Raw genomic sequence first — 27,197 nt, 5'->3', positions numbered from 1 at the left:
CCGATAAGCTTTTGCTTATTGGTTAATTGGTTAATCGGTTATACTATTGGTTAATTGGTTATACTATTACATCCCTAATATGGACCCTGGCTTACTTGGTGTTCCCCTCCCCCCCGGGCTGGAGAGCAGGCACCAACAGCCCCGAGCCTTGATGCCTCCTTCACCCAGCTGGACACAAGAGCCAGCAGCCTTGGCAACCCCCCCACAAACACATTAGCGAGGGTGTTAGAGGCGACTGCCCCTGAGCCAGGTCAGCAAGTTGTTTGGCATTTGGGGGCGGGGTTGTTTTATTTTCTTTTATTTTGGTTTGATTTGGTTTTGGTTGGTATTTTATTGCTTTGCTTTGCTTGTTGGGTGAGGGAGGTGCATGGGGTGGTTTTTTTTTGGGGGGGGGGGAGTGTTTTTTACTTTTCACTGGTGTGTGGTCCCTGCGCTGGGTATGTTGACTCCAGCTACGCTATTCTCACAGCTGGAGATGCGAATCTTAGGGCGACTTTCCCCAGTAGCGTAGTCCTGGCCCAGCAATAGCTAGCATCAGATGCTTCGAAGGAAGATGCAAGAAACACTGCAGGAGGTAGACCGGGAATAACCTGCTCACAGAGGATATTTTTTCCAAGTCCCCATTAGTCAAATATTGGTTCATACTATCAGGCAAGAAAAGTTTCTGTCCCTTCTAGAACTGTGGGTGAATTTTAGTGGGGAGGAGAGTTGCTTTTTGTCCTGGGTTTTTTGCTTACTTTTTTCTATCATACCGGTATTTTCTTGATCACCGTTAGTGATCTGCAAACAATAACTGAGTATTATGTGCAGGTCAGTTTGTGTAACTATTGTGTGTGCCCCTGAGATAAACCTGTGAGCTTTCCAAAGGGTCAAGGAGCTCTCCCAGGGCAAACAAACCCTGGGGCACTGATACCAGATGATATAAAGAGAGAGGAGAGTGTGCGTATTTTCCACTTTTGGGAGGAGACGACAATCAGAGAGACAGCAGAGGAGGTGAGCAAACAGCAGTCGAATTGCAGAGACCGCTTTCTTTTCCTCTTGTTTTGTTTTCTTCATGCTGGGAGGTAGTATAGGGGCTGATCCTGCAGTCCTTACTCAGGCAAAACTCTCCAATGAAGTGCATGGGGAGTTTTCCCGAAGGATTGCAGGTTATGTTTCATAATATGCACAAATAATGACGATGTGGTTTATGTAGAAGATTCTAGATTTACATGAATAGTTCACTGAAATGCATTTTGGGGAAATTTTGCTCTCAGGCAGCTATCTGTATCTTTTATTTCTGGACTCATCATCTGTAGAAGATGCAGAAAATATCAGGGCCAAATCCTCCACTTTTGTAAATCAGCAAAGCCCTACTAAAGTCCAGGAGGCAACACCAGTTTACACCAGTCCGGGTTCATTGTCTTAATGTTCATTGGTACGCATTCCCCTGTAACTGTATGAAAAGCATACTTTGTACAGGGCGCAACAGAAACCTGGGAATGATTTATCCAAGCTGTAAAGCCGGTGAAGTCATTGGAGTTGCACCATAATAAATTTACAACAATGGATTTCTAGGAGACCTAAAATGATGTATTCCTTTTTTTTTAATTAGCTATTTTGCTGTCCATGTTTTTTTTTATTTTGCCTAGTTGGTATACTTTTGGGGGTTGTAAATTAGCTGTAAAACTCAAGAAAAAGACCTGGGGTAAAATACTAAGCAAGCCGGAGGGACTTAGGTAGTAAGTAGCACTTTAAAAAATGACTTAGGAAATTAGAGAATTAGGGTCCCAGTCATTGAAAAACGTCGCCCGTAGTCATCAGTGTGGGTTGTTCAGTGAGAATCTAGGCTCCGGGTGCACCAGAGGTCAGAAAAGCAAACCAAAATGTTGGGATGCACAAGGACTAGAAGAAAAACAATACTGTACGTATTATGATTCTATTATATAAATCAGTGTTCTGGCCTTTCCTGAAATATCACTCTCCGTCCTACCCACTCTGTCTGAAAAGGGCAGAGCAGAAATATCCAGGAGTTAGAAACGAGCAGCAAGAATGATTGGTCTGAAAAAACTTCCTTGTGAAAGTAGACTGAAAAGATTAGGACTATTCAGTATGAGGAGACCAGTAAGAGGGGACAGGATAGAGTTATACACAATAATGAGTGTATAGAGACGGTGGACCTTGAGTAAGTCACTTTGTCTCTGTGTGCTGCTGTTCCCAACTGTAAAATGCTTCCCTGTCTCCCAGTGGTCTTGTGAGGATGAAGTGCTTTGAGATCTAGCGATGAAAAGTGCTGCATAAGAAATAGGCATTATTAGTATTATTCTACCTCCCTCTAAAGCAGCTAGTGCCAGCCACTGTCCTAAATAAGCTATGGTGCCAGGCAGGCTTCTAGCCTGATGTAATATGATGGGGTGTCTGTTCCTAGGAATCTAAAACTGTCTTAAGGTTCAGTTCTTGATCATTTGGTCATTTGTCATAAGAACATCAGAACGGCCAGACTGGGTCAGACCAACGGTCCATCTAGCCCAGTATCCTGTCTGCCGACAGTAGCCAATACCAGATGCCCTAGAGGGAGGGACCACAACAGGTAATCCTCATGTGATCCCTCCCCTGTCACCCATTTCCAGACAAACAGAGGCTAGGGACACCATTCCTACCCATCCTGGCTAATAACCATTGATGGACCTAACCTCCATGAATCTATCTAGCTCTTTTTTGAACCCTGTTAAAGTGCTAGCCTTCACCACATCCTCTGGCAAGGAGTTCCACAGGCTGACTATGCACTGAGCAAAGAAAAACTTCCTTTTGTTTGTTTGTCCCTCTTGCCTTAAATCTTGGCTTTTAATCAGATGAAGATATTGCGAAAGAGAAAGGGGGCAAATAGATGTATAAATACTTGTCTGTTCATCTTTGCTTCGTGCTTTTCTGTTTTTCTCCTTTTCTAACCAGTCCTTCCTTTGAGTGTTATAACTGAGCAGAAATTTCATACCAGATTGTCCCCGGAGGGGAAGGATCTAGCCAAACTGTCTTCTTCCCTTCCAGGGCAAGTGCAGAAAGAAGATGTTCAAGTCTGTTGCAGTCCTGTTTCTTGCTCTCTTAGCAACATCTACCTGCAAAAGGGATAGATGTCTGGAGGGAGAGACGCACAAGCCTAGACCAAGCCCTGAGCCGGACATGCACGAATGCACGCTGTACTCTGAATGTAAGAGCTGTTGAATCTTTGGCAGGGAATGTCCAGATGAGCTGAAAAGCTGACCTTTGCGTCCGCTCGCAGTCCCTAGCACACTTTGAATGACTTTAACATTGTGCAGTATTTACAGTAGGAGTTTTGTTTGAAAAGCAACTTTTATTGGCTTGTTCCTCACTACATCCAGTGCCAAATGTAGGGCCAGAGACTGCTCTCTTGAGTCTGGTTGCAAGACTCTTACTGGCTTCAAGAACTAAACTTCAAAAATTTATGTTCCAGATCTCATTCTGTTGTAACTCCTTTTAGTTAAGCTTACCACAGGGACGGTTTGGGTCTGATGTGAATAAGCACAACATAATCATCTTGATTGTGATTTACCAGTGCACGAATTATTGTCCTAATTAACTTTCTGATCTGATTAAAAGTAAAGGCCCATCAGAAAATGTAGAACATTAAAATGCTGTGCCGGATATAAGAATAAAGCCGATATTCACTGCATGTCCTCCTTTTTTCTTCTTTATTAGGTAACTTTTGTATTCAAAGGCTGGAGGTCAGAAATTTCACTCTCCCAGCACATGACAGCTGGTTAAACACCACTTAGCTACCTGACACTGACTGAAGCACATTCTCACAAAACACTGTTGATACAAGTTCAGTCCCACTTAATCAGCGGCCACATTATCATTTCCAAAATCAGACCCAAGAGAGTCTTCCGCCCTCGTTGTTACCATTTTGGAGTGTGCGCCAAAATGAGATTCATTCTCAATGTTGAGTTTTCCCGATTTTGAGTGTGAAAGTAAACCCTGACTGTAGTGTCTTTTGTTTGATTTCCAACAGCTTCTTGTTGCTATGCAAATTTCACCGAGCAACTGGCTCATTCCCCAGTCATTAAAGTGAGCCACAGCTCCTGGGACAGATGCGGGGAACTCAGTAAATCGTAAGTCAGGTTTGATATTGTGTGTGTCCTGATGCAATAGGACTATCCCGTACATTGCTGAAACTGCCAACATTAACTTCCCCTGGGATTTCTGATGGAAATGCCATAGATTTTCCTGGATATGCTGCCTTGTGCGACTTCCCCCATTTTGGCCCCTTCTTCTCAGATCCTCTCTGTTGCTTCTCTCCTCATACAAAACCCAATGGAGCCTTACACACACTGCATATATGCAGAAGAGCTGCTGCCATTTCACAAAGGGAGTGATGAGTCTCTTAAGACCTGCTTTAACAAAAATAGAACCAGATTCCCGGGCATGCTCTCTCTGGTGTACAATCTGGCAATGCAAACCAGTAATAAACCTGGTTTAACTGGCTGGTTAAGATCCATTTACAACCGTGCCTGCTGTGTACTGCTGCAGCAGTGCAAAACAGATGAGATTTACCATTTAATCTAAAATGTAACCATTTTAAAAAAACCAAACAGATAAATTAGATTAAAAGACTTTAAAAAAATGTAAAAGGGACGCCAGAAAGGAAACTTGCAAATAACGAGAAAAATTCTTGTAGTCTTGCGAGTTGTGTAACTACGGTATACAGAATATGTTCTTAATTGTGGCTTGTAGTTCTTCGCTAGATTTTGAGTTGTGAAACGGCGACGCAAATAAAAGAATGAAAGTGCAAAACATTTAAGCAAAAATGAATTTGCAAATGAATAGCTAATGCCTGTGTCTCCCAGGAGCACAACTATAATAGGTGGTTTTTCAGTAACTTCAGCGGGACTGTGGGAACATCTATATACTGGTGAAATCACAAGACTGTAACACAGAAACAAAGCTTTATGTTGTGGTTTGATGCTAGATTTTATTATTGCCTTGAACTTGGCCATTTCTTGCCAGCAAAAATTCAGTGGCTCAGCTATTCACAGAAAGCAAGTACAAGAGCCCAAAATGTGACCAATCATTCATTGAAAAAATGAGTGAATATTGGTAAACTTTTTTGCATGATTTGTCCAGTTCCAGTAATTACACAGGCAGAATTTTTGACCAACGTTGAAGGAAGAGTTTCGAATCTATACAGAAATAAGGCGAGAGGATGGGTTTAAACTGCTCCATATAGGGATGTGTCCTGTAAAATCTGTGGGGAATTGTGGACTATAATCTTGGATGGTGAGAGGCAGATGTAATTGTTGTTTTTCTCACTCAATGTAGGTGCGAAGAGTACATGAAGAAAATCGAGTGCTTTTACCGGTGCTCCCCGCATGCCGCTCACTGGATCAATCCCAACTACACTTCTGGTATTAAGTTAGTTCCTTTGTGCCAAAACTTCTGTGATGACTGGTAGGTTTAATACTTTACATTGTTCATATTTATAATTATATTTGAGATACCTTTAAGAGGCAGGCACAAATGAGCAAATAATGACCTTCCCAAATAAATGGCAACAAAATTTGATATCACTCTACATCATTTATCTCCCTGCTTTTGATCAACTTCTCTTTTTTTTCCCCCTACACCTCTCATTACTCCCCTTTGATGTTATTACCCTGTCAATAATAACATAATCAGCATGGCCCATACACAGTGACATCAAGTTTAGTATAAAGCCAGTTTGTACAATGGGTTTGGAATACAAATATGTAAGCAGCATAATCACATAAGTTCTCTAAATTTGTGCCTGTGATCTCCATAAAATTATTTTCTTTGTGTATCTATTAAGAGATCATGGGATAAACTAACGTAAATTCATTTATGTAATACAATTAATTTATTTTTAACCTTTTGCCTCTTCAAGTACTTTCTCTCTACGAATCCATCTCTATGGTAGCTGGTTTTAGTACTCCATATTTCAGAACAGTTTTCAAATAGCCACAAATTAATAAAAATGATAATGACCCAAAATATTTAAATGTTTCTTCCCCCAAATACAACTCAAATAAAAACAGCCAGTAAAAATGACTTTGTGAGATGCAAGGTGGGAGAGTTTTCAGCCCAATAGCTTCTTGCAAACCATTAAATCTAGACATTTTGTATCCCCCTAGAGAACTAAGAATCCTGATTTTTTTTCCCAGTGTAGATACCATTTTAGGTTTAGCTAGAAGCCATCTTGTATAACAGAAACCATTTCAGCTTTTTGCCTTTGCACGTAGACTAGAGTGAACTTTTTATTACCCCATGTTCCAGGCCAAGACAGATGTGCTATTGGAATGTGTTAAATGGGCTGGTTTAGATAGGAGAGGTACTCCCTCGTACCTGTCCGCCATCTTATTGACAAGGCTTTATTTTTCCTAGCTTAATAGATGACTTTTGTAATTGGATGCCCTGATGTCAGGCTGTCTGGTCAAGGGTATAAAGATACTAGGATTGATTGTATTAGGTAGCTTCACTGGGCCCGGCTTTGCTGGGACCACGTTTAGCTCACTTTGCTTTATTGGCCAATAAAACTGTCTGTTTAGCTGCGTAAACTGAGTGAAGTCTTTGCTTCGACACCAGTGATCCAGCTTCAGCATCTATGTATAGATATAGATAGTTGTGAAATGTAAATCCTTAATCATGAAACCTTGGTGCTTGAAACAGCTACGTTAGAATAACGAGCTTGAAAAATTCATTGGATCTGTTTTCTTTGCTATTAAGTTTTAGGCTTGTGCATTGTAATTAGAGAAATTTGGCTTCACTAGCAAAATGATCTGAAGTGTCATTCAAATAATGGCTGAGTTGCTCAGATCAGTCTGAGGACCGAGAGCCCTGTCTTCCATTCGCATTGATGAGAGACGCACTGGGACAGACCGTATCTATTATAATTATTGGAAACTGTTGGTGAAAGATACTGTTGGTGAAAGAGACGAACTTTCAAGCTCCTCAAGTCTGGGAGATGTACTCGGAATATCACAGCTGAACTCTAGATGGGACAGATTATTTAGCCTAGTTAACACCTTTCAAGGGAGCATGCAAGATGAAGTGTCCAGTCATAGTAGGCAAGATGGGGGTGGGGAGAGCTGGGGGTAGGTTTAGTAGATTATTGATTGTTGTAATAAGCCATAAATCCAGTATCTTATCATAGATGTTGGAACTCGAAATGGTGGGGGAGCTGCCAACCCCCCGGACTGAAGCGGATTTTATTATAAACAAGCTTTACAGTTTGGTTCAATAGCTCTCGGGACCCCCATTATAAAAATTGTTCCAGCTCCCCCTCGATCTCTGTTCAGTCCATGATTTATAGTGTCTAGAAAAGTCAAGAACTTAAACTCCCAGGCTTGTCTTTTGGGGGTGTTGGGCAGGTTTCCTTTGAGAATGGGGACCGATAGGTCAGGTACAGGCTGATCGCTTTGTTCAAAGTGTCCACCTGGGCTTGATGTGGTGTTTTCAATCTTATTGTTTTCCTGGGTGAATTGATTCGAGAGCACAGCGATTGCTCTGTTTCATCCACGTAGCTGTTGGCACACGGGATGAGGTGGTTTTTAAATGTCCTCTCTGCTCCATGTCTGAGCTGGAGAAGGCAGGTCAAAGAAAGATAAAGTTCCCTCCTGTGTCCCACTGACAACTTTTAGCCTGTGGTAGAAAATTCCATTTTGCCAGAGGAGCAGCCCATGGTTTAATCCTGGAGCTTTCCACCATCTCTTTTGGATAGGCTGGCTCCAGGTTTTTGAATCTGAGAGATAGGGACCGAGACCTTTAACTTGACTGGAGAGGCTCAGATCTCTGCATTCAACTCCTAACCGACCACCGCCAAAAGGTGAAGGTGTTTGAATAATAGACGCCAGGTTGGGCCCCGACCCACCAAGAAAGGGGGCAAAAGAGGCAATTGCACGGGGGCCCACTGGAATTAAGGGGGCCCAGGGCTGCTGCGTGGCTGCAGCATCCCTGACCTGGTCCTTTCAAATAGCATGGCTGTAGCAGCATAGCAACAGCTGCCTGAGAGCCCGGAGCCCAGATCCGAGGAGCCGCAAGGTGGGAGGGGGGCCGGAGCCCCCTGCCGCTTGGAACCCTCCCGCAGGTCTGTAGAGTGGCAGGGCCGGGGGAAGGGCGGCAGAGTGAGTGGGGAGGGGAGAGCTGGGCTGGGAACGGCCGGGGAGAGCCAGGTGGGGAAGAGGAGGGAGCCGGTAGGGACTGCAGGGAGGGGAACCAGGCTGAGAAGGCAAAAGAGCAGAGAGGTACAGGCCAGGGTAGACAAGGATGGATGAGAGAAAGGAGCTTGGGGAGGGGGGGGGCACAGGACCACTTTGGGGGCAGAGCTGGGCTGAGGGAGTCGGGGGGGGAGCAGAGAGGGAAAGGAGGGTGAAGGGGAACCACCAGGCAGGTAGGGTATGGGGCAGTGACCGAGCTGAGGGCTCTCTTATTGAAGGGTGGTGCTTGGGGTTTCTCTGGGTGGGGAGGTGGGTGGCTCCAGCTCCTTCCAAGGGAGAGAGTGAGGGGCCCCACTGTCGTGGTGTCCAGGGGCCTGGAAGTCCTGTCAGCAGGCCAGGGGGGCCCTCTCTCATATCCGGTATTTATAGGAATCGCTGCCTTATTATTGATGGCGATGCCCAGTACATGCCTGGCTCTTTGCAGGCTGGTAAGAGAGAACAACCTTGCCCCAACCCCAAGGACAGCCAGCTGGCTACGCGGACAGGGCTTAGGGGGGAGAGGAAAGAGCATCGCTTTTCTCTACCGTTGGTATGCTCTGCGCACCTCACTGTGGTTCACAATGGCGGAATGGCAAAAGTGGGGCCGCAGGAGGCACTGGCGTGAGGAGAGAGCAGGGTCTCGTGGGAGGAGCAGAGGAGGGTGACGAGTCTGCAGAAGACGCAGCGCAGAAAAGAGCCGGGGGGGGGAGGGTGTTACACAAAGAGCTGATGAATGAGCAGCCGTGGGCAGGATCAGTCCCGGAGCAAGGAAGCGTCGTGCAATAGGAACGGTAGGGATGAGGGAGAGTTACGTAGCTTTTGATAAGGGCTGGCAAGGAGCTTAAATGTGATGCAGAAGTAGACAAGAATACCATGGAAAGGACTCCAAGGCTTTGTCTACACTGCCGGCTTTTGCCAGCAGACAGTATGCAAATGAAGCGTGGATTAGCATTTTGTCGCGCTTCATTTGCATAATCTATTCGAGCCATTTTTGCACAAAAACAAACAGTGTGGAGTTTTCCTTTTTGTGCAAAAGAGGCACAAGGAAAGGCATAAGGATCTTGCGCAAAAAGGAAACGTCCACACGGCTTGTTTTTGCACAAAAACCCCTTGTGCAAAAACGGCTCGAATAGATTATGCAAATGAAGGGTGACAAAATGCTGATCAGCACTTAATTTGCATACTCTCTGCCAGTAAAAGCCGGCAGTGTAGATATAGCCCAAGAAGAGTGATCCGATCAATAGGAGATAACTTCTACTCTGTTGCCCAACCCAGTCTATTTCAGGGCATGATCCAAAGCCCATTGTGATCAATTTGGCCCAGGCACCTAAATCTACTTGAAATAGACCTTAGGTACCATACACTTGAGGGTCTGGGCTTTGGAGTCTTTCTCTTGGATATCACTAGACTTTGGACCAGGCTCATAATAGACAATATGATGTGCCACTGAAAACTAGAATAAACCTGATACAATCCAATCAGTCCCACAAAGAATCATGATCCGTCTGTTATGTAAAACTAAAGGAGAGCATAATGGTGGAAGAAAAGACACGTCACACATGTTATTTATGCCTGTTTTAAGGCCCCTGGTCTGCTGCCTGGTGATGGAAGGCAGCTTTTGTGTAAATGAGAATGAAGCCTGTGATGACGTTACAAAGCACTCCAGTTTTCCTTGTGTGGTTTAGCGGAATATAAACAGAACCCCCTGGTAAATCATGTTTTGTACCTTGAAAAAAAGGCCGCTTTGGTCTGGGAGTGTATGTATTATGTCCAGGAGCGGCCCTGGACGAGCTGCCGGCAACTGGCACTCTAGGTGAAACACACGATCGGCGCCCCTGCCTCCAAAGCCCTCAACAGCCGTTTATCTTGGCACCCTAGGCGACCGCCTAGTTCGCCTGTATTGACGGGCCACCGCTGATTACGTCTGTGAGTTGTTCCAGGCGAGGGCTCTCCCTTACCTCTTTGCAGTCTGACTTTCTGTCCCGTTTCCTATGCATCCTACTCAGTTGTTACTCCACCTGTATCCTATACCTCTTGCATGGATACAGTGCTATGCAAATGACACAGTATGTTATATGCATGGCTGGGTATCTTGCACCTTTCAGGGTCATTCCCATTTTCTCTAGGTTAGAAATGTACTTTGAACAAAATTGCCCCTCTCCCGGATATTCCAAAGTCGCCTTTGCACACATGGGAGACCCTTTAGCATGCCTCAGCGCTGCGGGAGAATTGACCTACTTTCTCCCGTGGCTATGACTGTGCCGGCTGCATGCTGCCTTTGTGGCCAGAAATGTGCCTCCGCTTCGGAGAGAGCAGTGACTTCATTTGGAAGAAATTCATCTGCCTGGCCTGGGGCCTTCCCCTTTCTTCCTATTATCTGAGGATTTCCTGCTCCACCAGCATGAAACATTGCTCTCTTTCAGAGTCCCTATGAGCTGTGAAGAGCCCCGAGGGCAGCTTCCTTTCCGACCCCTCTGCCACATGGGCTCCTGCCTGGCTGAGGGGGAGACATTCACTCTGAAAAATAACTTTGAACAATCAAAGGAGAATTCGCTTCCAAGTGCAAATATGTAGCAGGGCAATAAAAGCAGAGCTTTCTTAGGCTAAGGCTGCATTAGAGAGTTCACAGCAGTGTGGTTGCCCTGATGCCTCTGTGTGGCTATAAGCTCTCCAATGTCGATGCTCTAAGCCAGTGGTCCCCAACACGGTGCCCGCGGGTGACATGGCGCCCGCAGGGGCATTTCTGTGCACCCGCCAAGTGCTCGGGGCTGGCCTGGCCCCGGGCACGAGGCGCACGGTGAGCGCCAGCCCCAGGAGCGCCACGGATTGGCTGCCCGTGCTTTGGGCACACGGCGCATGGGGGGAGCGCCGGCCCCGGGCGTGCGGCGCTTGGAGGGGGGGGCGCACGGCGCTTGGGGGGGTGGCGCCAGCCCTGGGCGCACGGCGCTTCGGGGGGGTGCCGGCCCTGGGCGCGTGGCCCTTGGGGGGGTCTCGCCCCCGGGCATGCGGCTATGGGGGGGGCCCACCCTCCCGGCGGACAAACGGCCACGCCCCCGGTGCCCGGCAACCTTAAATGGTTGGGGACCACTGCTAAGCCGACGGGAGAGAACTGTTCCGTCAGTTTACCTATTCATAGAACCATAGAATTGGAAGAGACCTCAGGAGGCATCAAGTCCAGCCCCCTGCTCTAGGCAGGACCAATCCCAACTAAATCAACCCGGCCAGGGCTTTGTCAAGCCGAGACTTAAACACCTCTAGGGATGGAGATTCCACTACTTCCCTAGGGAACCCGTCCCAGTGCTTCACTACCCTCCTAGTGAAATAGTTTTTCCTAATATCCAACCTGGACCTCTCCCACCACAACTTGAGCCCATTGCTCCTTGTTCTGCCATCTGTCACTACTGAGAACAGCCTCTCTCCATCCTCTTTGGAACCTCCCTTCAGGAAGTTGAAGGCTGCTCTCAAATCCCCCCTCACTCTTCACTTCTGCAGACTAAACAGACCAAGTCCCTCAGCCTCTCCTCATAAGTCATATGCTCCAGCCCCCTAATCATTTTGGTTGCCCTCCGCTGGACCCTCTCCAATGCGTCCGCATCCTTTTTGTAGTGGGGGGTCCAGAACTGGACACAATACTCCAGATGTGGCCTCACCAGAGCTGAATAAAGGGGAATAATGACATCTCTGGATCTGCTGGGAATGCTCCTCTTAATGCAACCTAATATGCCATTAGCCTTCTTGGCTACAAGGGCACACTGTTGACTCATATCCAGCTTCTCATCCACTGTAACCCCCAGGTCCTTTTCTGCAGAACTACTACTTAACTGGTTGGTCCCCAGCCTGTAACAATGCTTGGGATTCTTCCGTCCCAAGTGCAGGACTCTACACTTGTCCTTGCTGAACCTCATCAGATTTCTTGTGGCCCCCATGAGCAGTGGCTGTATTTTCCATGCCAGGTCTTAAATTGGCACAAATTATGTCACTCCTCGGGTGGCTAATTCACACCCCTGAGCAACATAATTGACTTTGACTTGAGCTGGAGTGTGGCCATCACCTGAGGGTGTCTGCAGGCTGCTGTGAGGGGCTTTCAAGGTTGCTTCTGTGTTTTTCACAGGCTGTTTTTAATGTCTCCAGGAGCCACGCATGGGTTTCGGGGCAGCAGGAAATCCTGCATGTCATGATCTTGCATCATTCCTCCTCCACATTTGTTTTGCACTCAGCACAATGGGGCAATGATCTGGATTGGAGGACCCTGCACGTTACTAGAATCATAGAATACTAGGACTGGAAGGGACCTAGAGAGGTCATCGAGTCCAGTCCCCTGCCCTCATGGCAGGACCAAATACTGTCTAGACCATCCCTGATAGACATTTATCTAACCTGCTCTTAAATATCTCCAGATATGGGGATTCCACAACCTCCCTGGGCAATTTATTCCAGTGTTTAACAACCCTGACTGTTAGGAACTTTTCCCTAATGTCCAACCTAAACCTCCCTTGCTGCAGTTTAAGCCCATTGCTTCTTGTTCTATCCTCAGAGGCCAAGGAGAACAAGTTTTCTCCCTCCTCCTTATGACACCCTTTGAGATACCTGAAAATGGCTCTCATGTCCCCCCTCAGTCTTCTCTTTTTTAAACTAAACAAACCTAGTTCTTTCAGCCTTCCCTCATAGCTCATGTTCTCTAGACCTTTCATCATTCTTGTTGCTCTTCTCTGGACCCTCTCCAATTTCTCCACATCCTTCTTGAAATGCGATGCCCAGAACTGGACACAGTGCTCCAGTTGAGGCCTATTATACATGCTAAATACAAACAGTGATCAATTCAGGTTCCTGGGGAAACTAAACATGCAGCATCTAGCCCCCTGTTCAGCACAGGTTTGTAAGTGCTTTATGGGAGCGGGAAGTGTTTAAGCATGTGCTGAATGGGAGCCTAAATGCCGATACCGGAGCCAGAGCCAGACGCAGCAGCACAATGGTACTGTGACCACGCCTGCCTGTCAGTGGCATATTAAGGCTGGATCATAAGATCTGGCTGGTCTTTGACCTGTTCTCCCAACAGTACCAGACTCACATGGGGGCAGGCTGGGGACCAGTGTTCCCTGTAAGCTGAGCACGTAGGCGGCCACCCGGAAGAGATTCACATGCCTCCCAGCTGATTAGTAGAGCACCCACCGCCTCCCACAGCCGGCAGCATATGTTTCCGTTGGTGGTGCACATCTGCACATACCTTGGTGCATATAACAAAATTTGTTCTGCGCATGGATGGAAAAAATTAGGGGGGACATTGCTGGGGAATATCCCAGTCTCACAACCAGTTATTGATCAGTCTGGATCTTGTCTATTCTCCATCTGTTCTTGCTCTTATACCCACAAGGGGGTGTGATGGAAAGAGAGTTGAGTCCCTTTTCAAAATGGAGAGAGAGAATCTTGTGATATAAATAAGTAACGCAGGACTTTGGACAACATGTTTCTTAAATTGTTCTGCTGCGAGTTCAAGAAGGTGACCCTGGAAAAGCTGAACTCATATAATTTCAAGTGTAACATGTCATTGTATCACAATTGAGCAGCATTCCTGGTATTAAAAGTCCGCTCCAGAAATGCTCTATGGTTCCTGCATTACAAAAGCCTGCCTGTGAAAAACTACCCGAATGTGAAAACGTGAGACAAAAGTATTTCAGCTTGTGGCATATACATAGCATAGAAAACAAGTAAAAAGTAGCTTTGGTCACTCCTAAGCTTTCAAAGACTAAGGGCTGCATTTGGATGTGCATATGTTGTTGTTCTCATTATTTATAATACTCCAGCTCCGAAAATCCTAGTGAGGGTTGCAGCCTCATTGTGAGAGGTGCTGTACAAATTCATGACCTCTCGAGGTCCCTTCCAGTCCTAGTATTCTATGATTAGTAGCTACAGTCCTTGCCCTAAAGACCTTTCGGTCTAGGGCTTAACTTTGTGTGTATACCAATGCCAACTTTTGCAATTTGATTTTCAGTCTTGCCCCAGCTTCTGGAACATGTGACTACGTGAGACTCTCAGCTTTCATTTAAAAAAAAAATAAGTTTCATGGTTGCAAAGAAAAGCTTGAAAACAGAACCTGAGCGTACCTTGAAGGTTCAAAAACAGAAAGCAAATTTAAAAAAAAAGACTTCGTTTAAAAACTGGGCATGATTTTAAGCCAATCTCAGTTTTGTTTTTTTGAACTCTTGGTGGTAGCCATATGAGTAATTCCATGAAATCTTTGACACTACTCAGGGCAATTATACCCTACAAATTTAAATCAACCTAAATTACATCTGAGTATCGCCACCAGAGAAATTAAATCGCTTCTGCGTGTCCACACTATGCTCCTTGTGACCTCACTGGCACCGTTTTAACTGTCCTTGTGGGATGACTTCTGAGAGGCAGCCACAGTCAACGTACATCAGAATGGCCAGACTGGGTCAGACCAAAAGCCCATCTAGCCCAGTGTCCTGTCTGCTGACAATGATCAATTCCAGGAGCCCAGAGGGAGTGAACAGAACAGGAAATCCACAAGTGATCCCTCCCCGGTCACCCATTCCGAGCCTCTGACAAACAGAGGCTAGGGCAGGGGTGGGCAATAATTTTTGCCCTGGTGGCCACCCCAGAAAGTAAACAGGAAGGGGTGGAGCCTAAATGGGAAGGGGCGGGGCTACCCCACCCCCAGACTATGATTGGTCTGGGGGTGGGGGAGCCTCTTTGCCCCCCCTTCCCACTAGGCACCCATGCCCTGGAAGAGGCTTGGCATGTTCCCCAGCCCCCAGGCGGGGGAGCGCCGGAAGCCTCCTACCGCGCTGCTCGCAGGGCGGGGGCAGAGCGGAGAAGGCTTCAGGCGCTCCCCTGCCCGCAGGCCTTAATTGTCCTGGGGGCAGAGGAGCAGTAAGGCCTTCGCGGGCCGGATCCACCCGCTTGCTGGGCCGGATTCAGCCTGGGGAGGCCCTTTTGCCCACCCCTGGGGTAGGGACACCGTTCCTACCCATCCTGGCCCATAGCCATTGATGGACCTAACCTCCATGAATGTATCTAGTTCTTTTTTGAACCTTGTTAAAGTCCTGGTCTTCACGATGTCATAAACAACAGTGTCTGCATTGCTGCTGCATTGATCTAATACATCGACCTAAGCGCTACGCCTCTTGCGGAGGTGGAGCTATTAATTCCGTGTAGTGGGCAAGTGACGTCTGTGAACATTTGCAGAGTTTAAGTTGATCTAAGTATGTTGTGCAGACCAGGCCTCACACACACACAGGTACACTGGTGTAAGGGTTACCAACACTTCAGGATTGGCCTGAAGTCTCCCAGAATGTGTATCTATCTCCCAGTGACTATCGAAAGCAACCTGGGAGATTTGAATAGGGTATGTTAAGAAAATGACGTTATATCGTGTTGGGGAAAGTCTCCCAGAATAGCGTCTGTCGGAGCTGGCAACCCTATGTGGTGGGTGTTTGCAAGATCTGGGCCGTAAGGGAGATAAGGCCCAATCTACACTGCAGGGCTTAACTCCAAATAAGCTACGCAAATTGAGCTATGTCAATTGCATAGCATATTTCGAAATAGGGAGCATTTACACAGCACTTATTTCGAAACAGAGCACTCTTCCTCCGACTTCCCTTACTCCTCGTACAATGAGGGTTACAGGAGTCGGAGTAAGAAGTTCTCCAGCTTGACAGTATTTTGACACTATTTCAAAATAACTGCCTGCTGTGTAGACGCCGACTAAAAGTTATTTCAGAATAGCACTAGTTATTTCAAAATAGTGTGGCAGTGTAGACGTACCCTTGGGCTATGTTTAGACTGCCCTCTCTTGCGCAAAAAAAAATGCAAATGAGGTGAAGCGTGAAATATCGCCACGCCTCATTTGCATGCTTAATAAGGCTCTGTTTTTGCGCAAGAGGCTTTACGCAAAAAAACCACCTCTTGCACAAGAGCCGTTCTTCCTCTTTTTTTCAGGAAGAATGGCTCTTGCGCAAAAGCCTCTTGCACAAAAACGTAGCCTCATTAATTATTCAAATGATGCACGGCGATATTCCACACTTCGCCTCATTTGCACGTTTTCTCCCGCAAGAAGGGGCAGTCTAGACATAGCCTAGGTGAATAGACCAAGCAATAGGAGAGGAAGGAATTACTGTTTCCTCATATGAGCTAACAGTTTACAATACTTGATCTTTACAAATAATTTACTTGCTTTTTTATTTAATTGTCATTTAAAACGTTCCTATCAAACCATAACATACCTCTCTTCTGTCTCCTAGAAATAGTGAACCCTGTGGCTCATGAACTGTTTTGATAGGATCTTATTTAGCTGCTTGTGAATGGTTCCCCCCCCACTTTTCTATAGAAGTTAAGAATGGCCACGCTAGGTGAGACCAATGCTCCCTCTAGCCCAGTATCCCTTCTTCTCTCAGTGGCTGGCACCAGCAGCTTCAGAGGAAATAAACAGAACAGAGCCGTTGTGGAGTGATCCATCCCCCTTGTCTGGTCCCAGCACCTGGCAGTCTGAAACTCTCCAGACTTTTTACAGTGCCCTTCAAGCTGGCATGATTAGCGTCTTTTTCCCCCCTCTTCTCTCTGATGGTAGTTTGTCCTTGGGGTGCCTGCCCACCATTGGAGCTGTCCTGGCTGCTGCTGTCCAAGGCTGGGTCCTTGCAGATGCTGGGTGTAAGAGAGTAGAAAGTCTGGATCAGTGGTCTATGCCTCAGTTTCCCTACTGTAAAAAGGAGATAAAAGATGTGTGTCTTTGTGATCACTGAATGAAAGGAGCTATGTCAGCACAGAATCCATGCGTCCTTCTTTGTGAGACCTCCATGTAATCCAGAGACCTCTCTGAATAACCAGGAGGAAACTAATGTTACTTTCTGTTCCCTGCTAACCTTCCTGCAGGTATGAGGCATGTAAAAGCGACCTCACCTGTGTCCACAACTGGCTGACAGATTGGGAATGGGATGAAAATGGAGAGAACCACTGTAAGAACGAATGCATCTCCTACGATAAGGTGAGAGAGATCCTACTATGAATATGAGAATTAGGAGACAGGGAGCGCTACTTCCTGTGGGATTAACCATCGTAAAAGTCGTGGGGGAACAAAGTTCAACAGGTAAATTGGCTTGGACTTCAACCATTCCAGGTTTTGTCTCTACCAGACTTCTTCTTTTTTGTAATTTCTCACCATGGGTGAGGTAGAATTGCAAGGAGGAGACTACGTTATGGTGCCACTGATGTTCTAACCGTCGCATTGTCTAGATCAGAGGCACCTTATAGACTAACTGAAGTGTAGGAGCATAAGCTTTCGTGGGCAAAGACCCACTTCGTCAGATGCATGCATCTGACGAAGTGGGTCTTTGCCCACGAAAGCTTATGCTCCTACACTTCAGTTAGGCTCTAAGGTGCCACAGGACTCCTCACCGCTTTTGCAGATTCAGACTAACACGGCTACCCCTCTGATAATTGTCTAGATCAGTGTTTCTCAACCAGTGGTACAAGTCCCCTCAGCGGTACTTAAGAGAAGTCTGAGGGTTACGTCAACACAACTGAAATTTGGAGAAAACTGAATTTTTGTTTTAAGTTTTATGGCGTTTTATTATTTTTGTACATTTTACATCCAAAAATGCCATTGCCCACCCAGCTATGATTAAGTTGCTTAAACAAATGTGTTGCAATGGTAGAAAAAAGTTTTGTGTCACTGAAAACTGTAGGTACTGGGGGTACTTACAATTTATTTATTTTTTAAAAAGGGGGTACTGGTCTAGATCAGTGACTCTCACCCTTTCCAAACTACTGTGCCCCTTTCAGGAGTTTGATTTGTCTTGTGTTGGGGATGTTAATTTGGGTTTAAAAAGTGAAGAGGTTAAGCAGCCCCTCGTCCAGCCAATGGGAGCTGCAGGAAGCAGTGTCCCAGTCTGTACCGCTTCCCGCAGCTCCCATTGGCTGGTAACAGCGATTCATAGCCAATGGGAGCTGCGAACAGTCGTACCTGTGAGTGCACAGGTAAATAAAGCACCTAACGGCCCACCAGGAGCTACTCAGCCACTTATTGCCCACCCCTGGAATAGCACCCCCAGAAAATTGGCTCTAAGCTCCCTTCTGAGAATTAAATCTGGTTCCTGCTCATTTTCTGTCCCTGTTCTGGCGATCAGCAGAAATCTTTTCTCCCCTTTCACTGGCCCTAAATTCACTTTTTTAAAGAAAATATAACCCACCTGCAGGGAAGACCAGGCAGCAAATCCAGACGCCTTATCAGCTCAGACCCGACATTGCAATTTGTAAGTCGAATGCACAGCTTCCCCCCTGGCTAGCCGGGTTATCCCCAAATACGGCTCGTGATGATTCGAAAGAGAGTCAGGAAGAGGCTTCTCCAAAGGAAGCTCTCTGCTGCTCCTCTTTCATTTCCATGGCAGGAATCATTTCATTTGACGCTAAAAGCTGCAAGAATATTCTCGAGACAAGGCAGGTGAGACGTAAATATTTTTTATTGAACCAGCTTCTGTTGGAGAGCTCTTGTCTGACCTCCCCTGCCTTCTCTCTCCAATATACGGGGACTCCAGCTTAACAGATTCAAGTGCCATCTGTCCCAGCTGATGGAGCAGCTTTGGGGATATCAAACACGAGGGGCAAGTTAAATCCATTTCTTACTGGTATGGGGGGGCACCAGCTAAGGGGAGCAAGTGACCTCGCCACGGGACCCCCCATGTAACTCCCCCTCCGTTACATGCTGCGGGCTCTATGGCATAAAGCTTATACTGCAGAGCCCGCAGCGCAGCCGGCTCCCGGGACCGGATGCGGCTGGCCCCACTCCCACAGTGCCAACTGCTGCCTCTGATACAGAGCGAGCAGCGTGGGGTGGCACCCGGCTCCCTAGGAGCGGGGCCAGGAGCCTGCCTGTAAGACTTAATGGTACCCAGTAAGCCCATGATTATCAGTTAACCATTGAAACGGTTATACTGTGACATCCCTACTCCTCACTGTCCTACCCCCAGCCCAGGCCCCGTGTTCCCCATCCCTTCCCCATGGGCCTTCCTGGGTAGCTTGGCGGGGAGCATCCTCTCTTCTCCTGCTGGGCTGGACACTTTGGAGCAGGGTTCTCCTGGGAACCACAGCAGGGAAAAGAGAGCCCGTAGCCCTGCCCCCGTCCTTCTCGGAGCTGTGTCTCCTCCGCCTGTGTATCCAGCAATGGCAGGAGGACGGAGGTAGGGAGGCGAATCTGGGGGCGTATGTACAGGTGAGTGCCAGGGGAGCTGCCAGCCTTCTGCTCCTTTCCCAGCTGCCTCTCCCAGCGGGAAAAGGAGCAGAAGACCCCCCCAGCCTGCCCCTCCTCTCCAGCAGGATTACAGCTGTATCTTTCTGGTACACCGTTCTGGCCATGACTAGCTTACTGATACAGTGTATATGCCTGTACCGCCGGAAAACACTGGCTTACTGATAAAACACACGCAAACATGGATGTTCAGGCAAATGCGACCTAGATGACAAGTGAAGCTCAAAAGATTCCAGAGTTCATTTCCATTGTGATCAGCATGCTAAAGTGCAGGTGTGGACTGGGAGCTTTTCTGACTGGTCCGTACTCACAGGCTGCTCAGAATTGGACTGGAAATCTCAGGAGAAGAGGCTCTCTCATTGGGCTGCTCCAGGAACAGTTTTTGGTACTTCAGCAATTCAGCCCTAGATGAATGCAGGCAATGGAGGAGAATTGGGTGGCTAATTAGCGCAGTCTGTGTTTTTTAACGGACAAGTTTGGGACTAAGTCATAGGGGAAGAGTCAGGTTGATTATTTTATCCAGACCAGTTCTCCATCTGATTTAAAATGTCTCTCAAAACATGCAGTTCGGTTCTTTTCCCTTTCTCTGCCAGACACCTTGCTCAGATAACTTCCCATTCAAGTTTAAATGAAACCGTGACCCATTCTGGTCCAGCTGCAGCAGTACCCCCACTGTAGCCCCTCTTAGCTAGGAGATTTAAGGTTGCTTTAGCCCAATCTGTGTGTGTGTGTGTGTGTGTGTGTGTGTGTGTGCGTGCATGCACATGCATGTGCACAATTTATTACAATTTTAATGAAATGGCAAGAAAGACGCATGATAATGGTTATTCCGGCTTTTGGTTAAAGAACAAAGTGAATCATCTAATTAACTGATAGATTTGAAGAGACTTTTTCTATGTTCGACAAATATGGGAGGAGCCGAGGAGTGGAAATTTACACTGTCATATAAAAATACACTAAGTTCAAAAGTTCAGGGATCTAATTCTCGATGGCCTAGACCTGCTGTGCTCATCAACAGTGGTAGAAAATGGGTTTATCATGCTACACCATCACAACAGTTATGCTTTACGCTTGTATTTACAAGGTGCAAGGCCCGTTATGTTTAATAACAGCCTCTGCCCGATAGAATTATCATGTCATCTCTCTCTCTCTCTCTTCCTCCTGTTCCTGAGCACGTTAACACAGTAAATCGTTCAAACTCTTGGTATTTGGTCTGTTTACATGGGGACAGCCAGCACCCCTCAAAGCCGTGTGCAGCCCATTTTAAAGAACATGCTTCCCGGGTTAAAATGAAACGCTGAAAAAGTCAGATTTGGTTTGCGCGTGGAGCGAGTGAAGTGCTGATCTCCACAAGGCAGAGTTCCCCATGGCAGTGCAGACAGATGCTTTATTTCCTCCAGTGCCCTTAATCCATATGGGGAAGCAATCAGCAGCCAGGCATTTGGCATAGGAATAGCGGGAAGGAGTATTTAGAACTCACGCTGCAGATCAAAAATGCAGAGTGGAGCCCTGCCGGTTTTACACAGGCTATCTGGAAATGTATGAGCCATGTTCTGTCACTGTTCCGCATGCCCAACACTCACCAAAAGGAGCTTAGAGCAAAGACCACAAGTAGAATATAGCCCCAGGCATGGAGAGGTTAAAAGCCTAGGTCAGGGTGAGGACTGGTAGGCTCTGTCAGCGCTTGTGCACTACAGTGTACTGCATATCCTGCAGCAACAGCAGCAAGATCTGAATTGCATCAGTAGGCAAGCGTGAATGAGCGAGCCAGGGTCTGTTGGGCACAGGGTCCAATCTAGCAATGTCCCTTTCACAAGGGAATACAGCAGGGGTGGGCAAGATACGGCCCGTGGGCTGGATACAGCCTGCCAAGCCATTTGATCCGGCCTGCATCCCACCCTGCCGCACCCTCAGCCTCAGGCCAGTTGAGACCCAGGGCCAGGGAAGTGCGCCAGGTCATTCGCTGTTCAAAGCAGCGGGCGGTTCCCTCCTGCCACCAGGGGTGCACAGCACCTAAAGGCAACCTCCCCTTTCTGCCTAAGGCCCCGCCCCTTCCGCACTGGGCCCGCCCCTTCCTGGGGCAGAGCCAGCCCAGGACCACGAATCAAAATTTGTGAAGTGGGGCCCCTTGCAAAAATGATTGCCCACCCCCAGCATGCAGAAATGCATATTTACAGATTTTACTTGCTCCCAAATTGACCAGCAGGAAGCAAGGAAACACCCAGGAATAAGCCGTAAGCCACCGAAAGGGACAGAAATAGAGAAGATAGTCAGAGGGCCTCCTGCCTACCTTTGCACTCCACAGGCATGGCACCTCCAGCGACTGCCCCTTGCAGAAAGCCAGCTCCCGGCTGCCCCGTTGCAGCATTGCAGTGCAGAGGTTCGGAGGGCTATTTGGAAAGCAGGCTGTGTTATTCACAGATGGCCAGGTCAGAAGAGACCATTATGAATGAATCGAGTCTGTCCTGCGTATCACAGATCTCCTGTGAACGAAGCCCTCTATAGGAGCAAAGAAAGAGCCAGCTTCTTTAGGAGAGAGTCCACTCCAGCGACTGGGGGAAGATGCAACTAATTGATGTCATGTTCCCACCCCCTACTCCCCCATAACTGGGCCTGCAGGTGTAGCCTAAAAATAACAATCGTAAATATTTTGGAGTTCTAGCACCCTTCACCTGAAGAGCCCTGAGAAATGACCCTCTTTATGGTAGGGACACGCACATAGGACAATGGTAACTCAGAAAGCTGCCGCACGCGGCAGAATTTGCAACACTCCTGGGATCAAATTGCCAAACTCAGCATATTTATTGGAACAGATGTTTAGGGGCAAGGACTCTGCTACCTTCAATGCACACTTGTGACTTCCATTACCAATTACAGTGCTCTGGGCGTCTGCATCACAACAGGCCATTGAATAGGTCATTGTCGTCTCGGTTTCCCATTGCACCTAAGCACTAATAATAATATTTTGGCTATCGATAGCAATGTCCGTCGGGAGTCGTAAAACGTTTTACAAGCACTGAGTGAGTGACAGCACCCCTGTGAGATGTTTTACACTAACAAAGGGATGTGCAGGCAGGCTTAGGGTACGTCTAGACTACATCCCTCTTTCGACAGAGGGATGTAAATGAGACACTTCGAAATTGCAAATGAAGCCGGGATTTGAATTTCCCACGCTTCATTTGCATAATTGCGTCATGGCGCTCTTTCGAAAGTGAAACCGCAGTCTAGATGCAGTTCTTTCAAAAATAGAAGCCTTTTTTGAAAGATCCTGTAAAGCCTTTCGAAAAAGGCTTCTATTTTCGAAAGAACTGCGCCTAGATGGCGGTTTCACTTTCGAAAGAGCGCTTTTTAGAAAGAGCGCCATGATGTGATTACGCAAATGAAGGGTGGGAAATTCAAATCCCGGCTTCATTTGCAATTTCGAAGTGTCTCATTTACATCCCTCCGTCGAAAGAGGGATGTAGTCTAGACACACCCTTAGTGACTACACCACAGTTGCAGGAGTCGGTGATACAGTCAGAACGAGAACCCAACCCAGTCCCATTTCAATCACCAACCAAAACTTCCCTCCTCTTACTCCCAAGCCTGCTTCACCCGCTTTCATGCATATGCCAAGCCCTTCGTCAGCTTTCTTTTGCAGGGTATCAAAGTCTCTCTTGCAATCATTTGAACAGAAGATATTGCAAAGCAACAGTAAATATGTGCAGGACAAAGTGCAGAGAGAGAAAACAGAGATGGCCCCTTTCTGGCTTTGCTAAAGTACATGACCTGCCAACTCCACTGACCTAATGGGTACCTGTTCTTAGCTTCTCCAACCAATAAGATAAGAATCTTTATTTCAATCCAGGCTCGGAGGGCAGCAGCAGGTCAGCATGACATAAACACAGCTCCCAAGACGTTTATTTGCAATGTGGTCAGAAAGGTCACTATAGATCTCTAAGGAATGGTGTCCCCAGCCTCTGTTTGACAGAGGGTGGAGATGGATGGCAGGAGAGAGAGGCTTGATCATTACCTGTTCGATTCCCTCCCTCTGGGGCACCTGGCATTGGCCACTGTGGGCAGACAGGTTGCTGGGCTGGATGGACCTTTGGTCTGACCCAGTCTGGCCGCTCTTATGTAGATAGTGCTTCCCAATAGGATTTTGGTCCAAACCAAGATATAGGAAAGGTTCACTTAAAAGTGGCACGGGCAGCTGAAATTTCCCAGAGCTCGGCATGTTCCCTTGCGGGGGGGCTCACTTTGAGGGAGGACGGGTTATGAGTTGGCTCTTTGCCTTCACTTGGCCTCCCGACAAGCAGGGGACGGGCATTCCGAGCTCCGCCTGTAGGTATTCTCTGTGTGTGAAGACCTGAGTGGCCACGACGTACGTACATTGACCATGGTGGAATGCCAGAGAGCTGCAAATTGCTCCACTGCTCCATTCTGCCGACAAAGAGAACTCTGTCTGATACAAAGGTCACTCAAACAAATACATGTCAGGCTGTCCTGCCATGTTGCATGCCATGTGGAGTCAAGTTGATCTCACACCCGTGGTGGCTTTCATCTGTTGCACCAGCATATGAAAACAACTTTGGAAGCAAGGGAAACATTGGAAAATGCACCTTTGCCTTGCACCTTGCACAGTGATTTGCCACAGTGCTACGGGGGTCTACAACGCTGCCAATCTGATCTGGTTATGCTTTAGATCCCCTTTACATTGGTAGAAATGTCTGAGGACAACAGTGAATTAGCACCAGGTGTTTCTGATGGGTGAAGCTTTTTTTTTTTTTAATTTAATCCGTTTTGTTTGACAACTAGGTGTATGCAAATGGGACTGACTTGTGCCAGAGCATGTGGGGGGACTCGTTCAAGGTGAGCGACTCCTCCTGCCTCTGCTTGCAAATGAACGAGACGGATGCGGTGGCCATCAGGTACTTAACTTCCGAAAGCTCGGAGGAGAGCTCCAGCGTGAGCAGCAGCGAGGAGCGGGCCTGCCGACGCAAACTGCGCAAGATTGAGCTCCGGAAGGAAGAGGAAGGGGTGGAGTGAGTACTGGCGGAGGGATGTTACAGGAAGTTCTGATGCTGGGGGCAGTGGGGTTCATCATGTCATGTCAGGCTGCCCAGTGGTTTTAAATTTGGGAGATCACTGGCTTCGGTCACAAGAAATTAACTCAAATGGCAGTTGCTCACCCGAATCCTTATCTGAATTTTGTCTGCATTGCGAAACCACCGCGCAGCTTGCCAATAGCTTGATTTTTTTCAAAGGTCCGGCAGCTGCCACTAATTTCCAGTGGCGTTGGGAGGAGTCGGGCCCTCTGGAAAATCATGCCCTTCATGTATATCAGTGGAGAAGAAATCTTTAATATGTAACAGCAGCTCCGGGATTACAAACGTGCTGAACCCTGCCTGGACCAAGCTGGAGTTTTACATTCAGGGGAAGGCCAATGGGGACTGACTATTGATAAATGAAAACGTAATTTCTCAACAAGATGTTGGTGCAAAATGAGAGTTTATTATATACAGACACGCACATGGGGGGACTAAATTATATTGTACTAAACTGTATATAGAGATGATTAGACAAGTAACAAAACATGCTGCTTGTCTCAATCTGATTCTTGCTTTGTGTGTGTGAGGTCCTGAGTTCAAATCCTCGACAAGCCCAGGTACTCGTCAAGTACCTAAAAGGGTGTTACGAGGAGGGAGGGGGGAAAATTGTTCTCCGTGGCCTCTGGTGATCAGACAAGAAGCAATGGGTTTAAATTGCAGCAAGGGAGGAATAGGTTAGACATTAGGGAAAACTTCCTGCCTGTCAGGGTGATTAAACATTAGAATAAATTGCCTAGGGAGGTTGTGGAATCTCATCACTGGAGTTATTTAAGAGCAGGCTAGACAGACACCTGTCAGGGCACGTCTAGACTTGCTTTCACTTTTGAAAGAAGCTATGCAAATTTGGCGTGAATTTGCATATCTTCTTCTGATCGCTTTTTTGAAAGAGGTTCTTTTGAAAAAGAAAGTAGTCTAGGTATGGTTCTTTTGAGAAAAAACCTTTTTCGAAAGAACCGTTTTTCCTAAAAAAATGAGGTTTACACGGTTCTTTCAAAAAAAGGGTTTTTTCTTGAAAGAACTGCGTCTAGACTACTTTTTTGAAAGAACCTCTTTCGAAAAAGTGATCAGAAAAAGATATGCACATTCGTGGCGAATTTGCATAGCTTCTTTTAAAAGTGAAAGCAAGTCTAAATGTGCCCTCTGGGGTGGTCTAGAGCCGTGGTGTCCAACCAGTTCTGAAGCAGTAGCCACTGTAGTAGCTACTGCTGTAGCGATCTAACCACATTATTCTGAAAACGTAAACAATTTTGTGAACCAACTAGCCACACTCGACCAGCCAAACAGCCACTAGTGGCTACTGTGTTGGACCCTGCCAGTTCTAGAGTTCTAGGATTCTGTGTTCAGTATTAGTGAGCTTTTTCTTTAAACAATGTCAGTATTAAAAAAATCTTGCGGTGTGACTAGCAAGGATGAACTTGAGCTTTATGAATCCCCACAGGGTGTTTGAAATTCTGTGACAGAAGGGACCCGGTTCCAGTCCTCCATGACCATCAGCAGAATGATGCCCGAGGATGTCACAGAGAATGTTCTGCTTCCATTCTGCACCGCTGCCGCTATTGCCAAAGCTCAACCAAAATCTGCACTAATTGCAAGGGGACGTGATCCCGATAATGATGGAGCAAATTCTACCCTGGATTACCCTTTGATGCCAATAAAGTGGTATGGAGCTGTCTGTCGTTCTAAGTCACCTATCGCAGGGATGTCACCAGTGTAAATCAAAGAAAGATTTGGCTTCGGTGGGCCAGATTCATGGCTGGTATGAATCAGAGGTTTACTGATCTACAGCCGGTGAAGATCTGGGCCATAGCTTTTAAAATGCCAGGGGTCCTATTAGCAATAAAATGAAGCATTTTTAAAATCCAGCTTGCTTATCCTCTGACTGTTTGTTACTTTCCGGGTGTCGTGCAGCTAAGCGGGTCACTTTCTGCTTCCCACCACTTTGCGTGTTTCTTGAATTAGGAAGTCATTCCTCCCAGCAGTTGATTATTTTGAAGCCTTTTTTTACCAAGTCTGCATTTTGGACCAAATGGGTTCGCCAGCATGTTTCAGTAGCGAGGGAGTGAATTTGGATTGCAGCTCTCCCCTGCCAAATGTTCTTTCCCACAATTGCTGCAGTCTGCCCTTCCATGTCCATCTCAACTGGTGAGGCATTTATCTGGGCCTTGAACGCATCCCACCAGAACTACATCAAACAGTGGCTCTCTGTCCTTCCTGCTTAGCTCACCTGAGTTCCAAATGCCCAGGAAACATGCCCCTTTCTCTCTAACCGTCTCATGTCTCTTTCTATATCCCCACCCCCATCCCTCTAGTTTCCTTCACCTTCTGTATTATGCAAACTTCAGCATCTCTCCCACCCTCCAGCCTACATCTCAGCTCTCATTTTCTCCTCATTCCCTTGCACTGCCTTTTTTCTGGCCAGTCCCCCTGGCAACTCCTACAGATGCAGCCTTCCACCACCCCCACCTTGTCCCATAGTCCTAGAACAGCCTTCCTCTTCTCAAGAGGAAGATGTGGAGAGCGTCCAGAGAAGAGCAACAAGAATGATTAAAGGTCTAGAAGACATGAGCTATGAAGGAAGGCTGAAAGAATTGGGTTTGTTTAATTTAGAAAAGAGAAGACTGAGGGGGGACATGATAGTGG

General features: G+C 47.0%; 1 protein-coding gene across 1 annotated transcript; it reads left to right on the top strand.

Moving 5' to 3' along the window:
• The first annotated feature begins 837 nt into the window (after window positions 1-837).
• Window positions 838-26,419, top strand: LOC102455463 (riboflavin-binding protein). The gene is made up of 7 exons (XM_006117326.4): window positions 838-993; window positions 3,025-3,184; window positions 4,007-4,106; window positions 5,314-5,442; window positions 17,097-17,208; window positions 24,265-24,491; window positions 25,996-26,419. The coding sequence occupies exons 2-7, from the start codon at window positions 3,043-3,045 to the stop codon at window positions 26,012-26,014; spliced, it is 729 nt and encodes a 242-aa protein (XP_006117388.1). The 5' UTR covers window positions 838-993; window positions 3,025-3,042; the 3' UTR covers window positions 26,015-26,419.
• Window positions 26,420-27,197: the final 778 nt, after the last annotated feature.

The sequence above is a fragment of the Pelodiscus sinensis genome, chromosome 9 (assembly GCF_052426305.1).
Source record: "Pelodiscus sinensis isolate ZL-2025 chromosome 9, ASM5242630v1, whole genome shotgun sequence".
Taxonomy (NCBI): Eukaryota; Metazoa; Chordata; order Testudines; family Trionychidae; genus Pelodiscus; species Pelodiscus sinensis.
The sequence above is the reverse complement of the archived record's forward strand: the minus strand, read 5'-3'. Positions and strand labels throughout refer to the sequence as shown.

Bases quoted from the DNA above. Each gene is read 5' to 3' on its own strand.
- LOC102455463 (XM_006117326.4), top strand. From the start codon at position 3,043: ATGTTCAAGTCTGTTGCAGTCCTGTTTCTTGCTCTCTTAGCAACATCT. The intron at 3,185-4,006 runs GTAAGAGCTGTT...GATTTCCAACAG, and splicing joins ATGCACGCTGTACTCTGAAT to CTTCTTGTTGCTATGCAAAT. The intron at 17,209-24,264 runs GTGAGAGAGATC...TTTGACAACTAG, and splicing joins AATGCATCTCCTACGATAAG to GTGTATGCAAATGGGACTGA.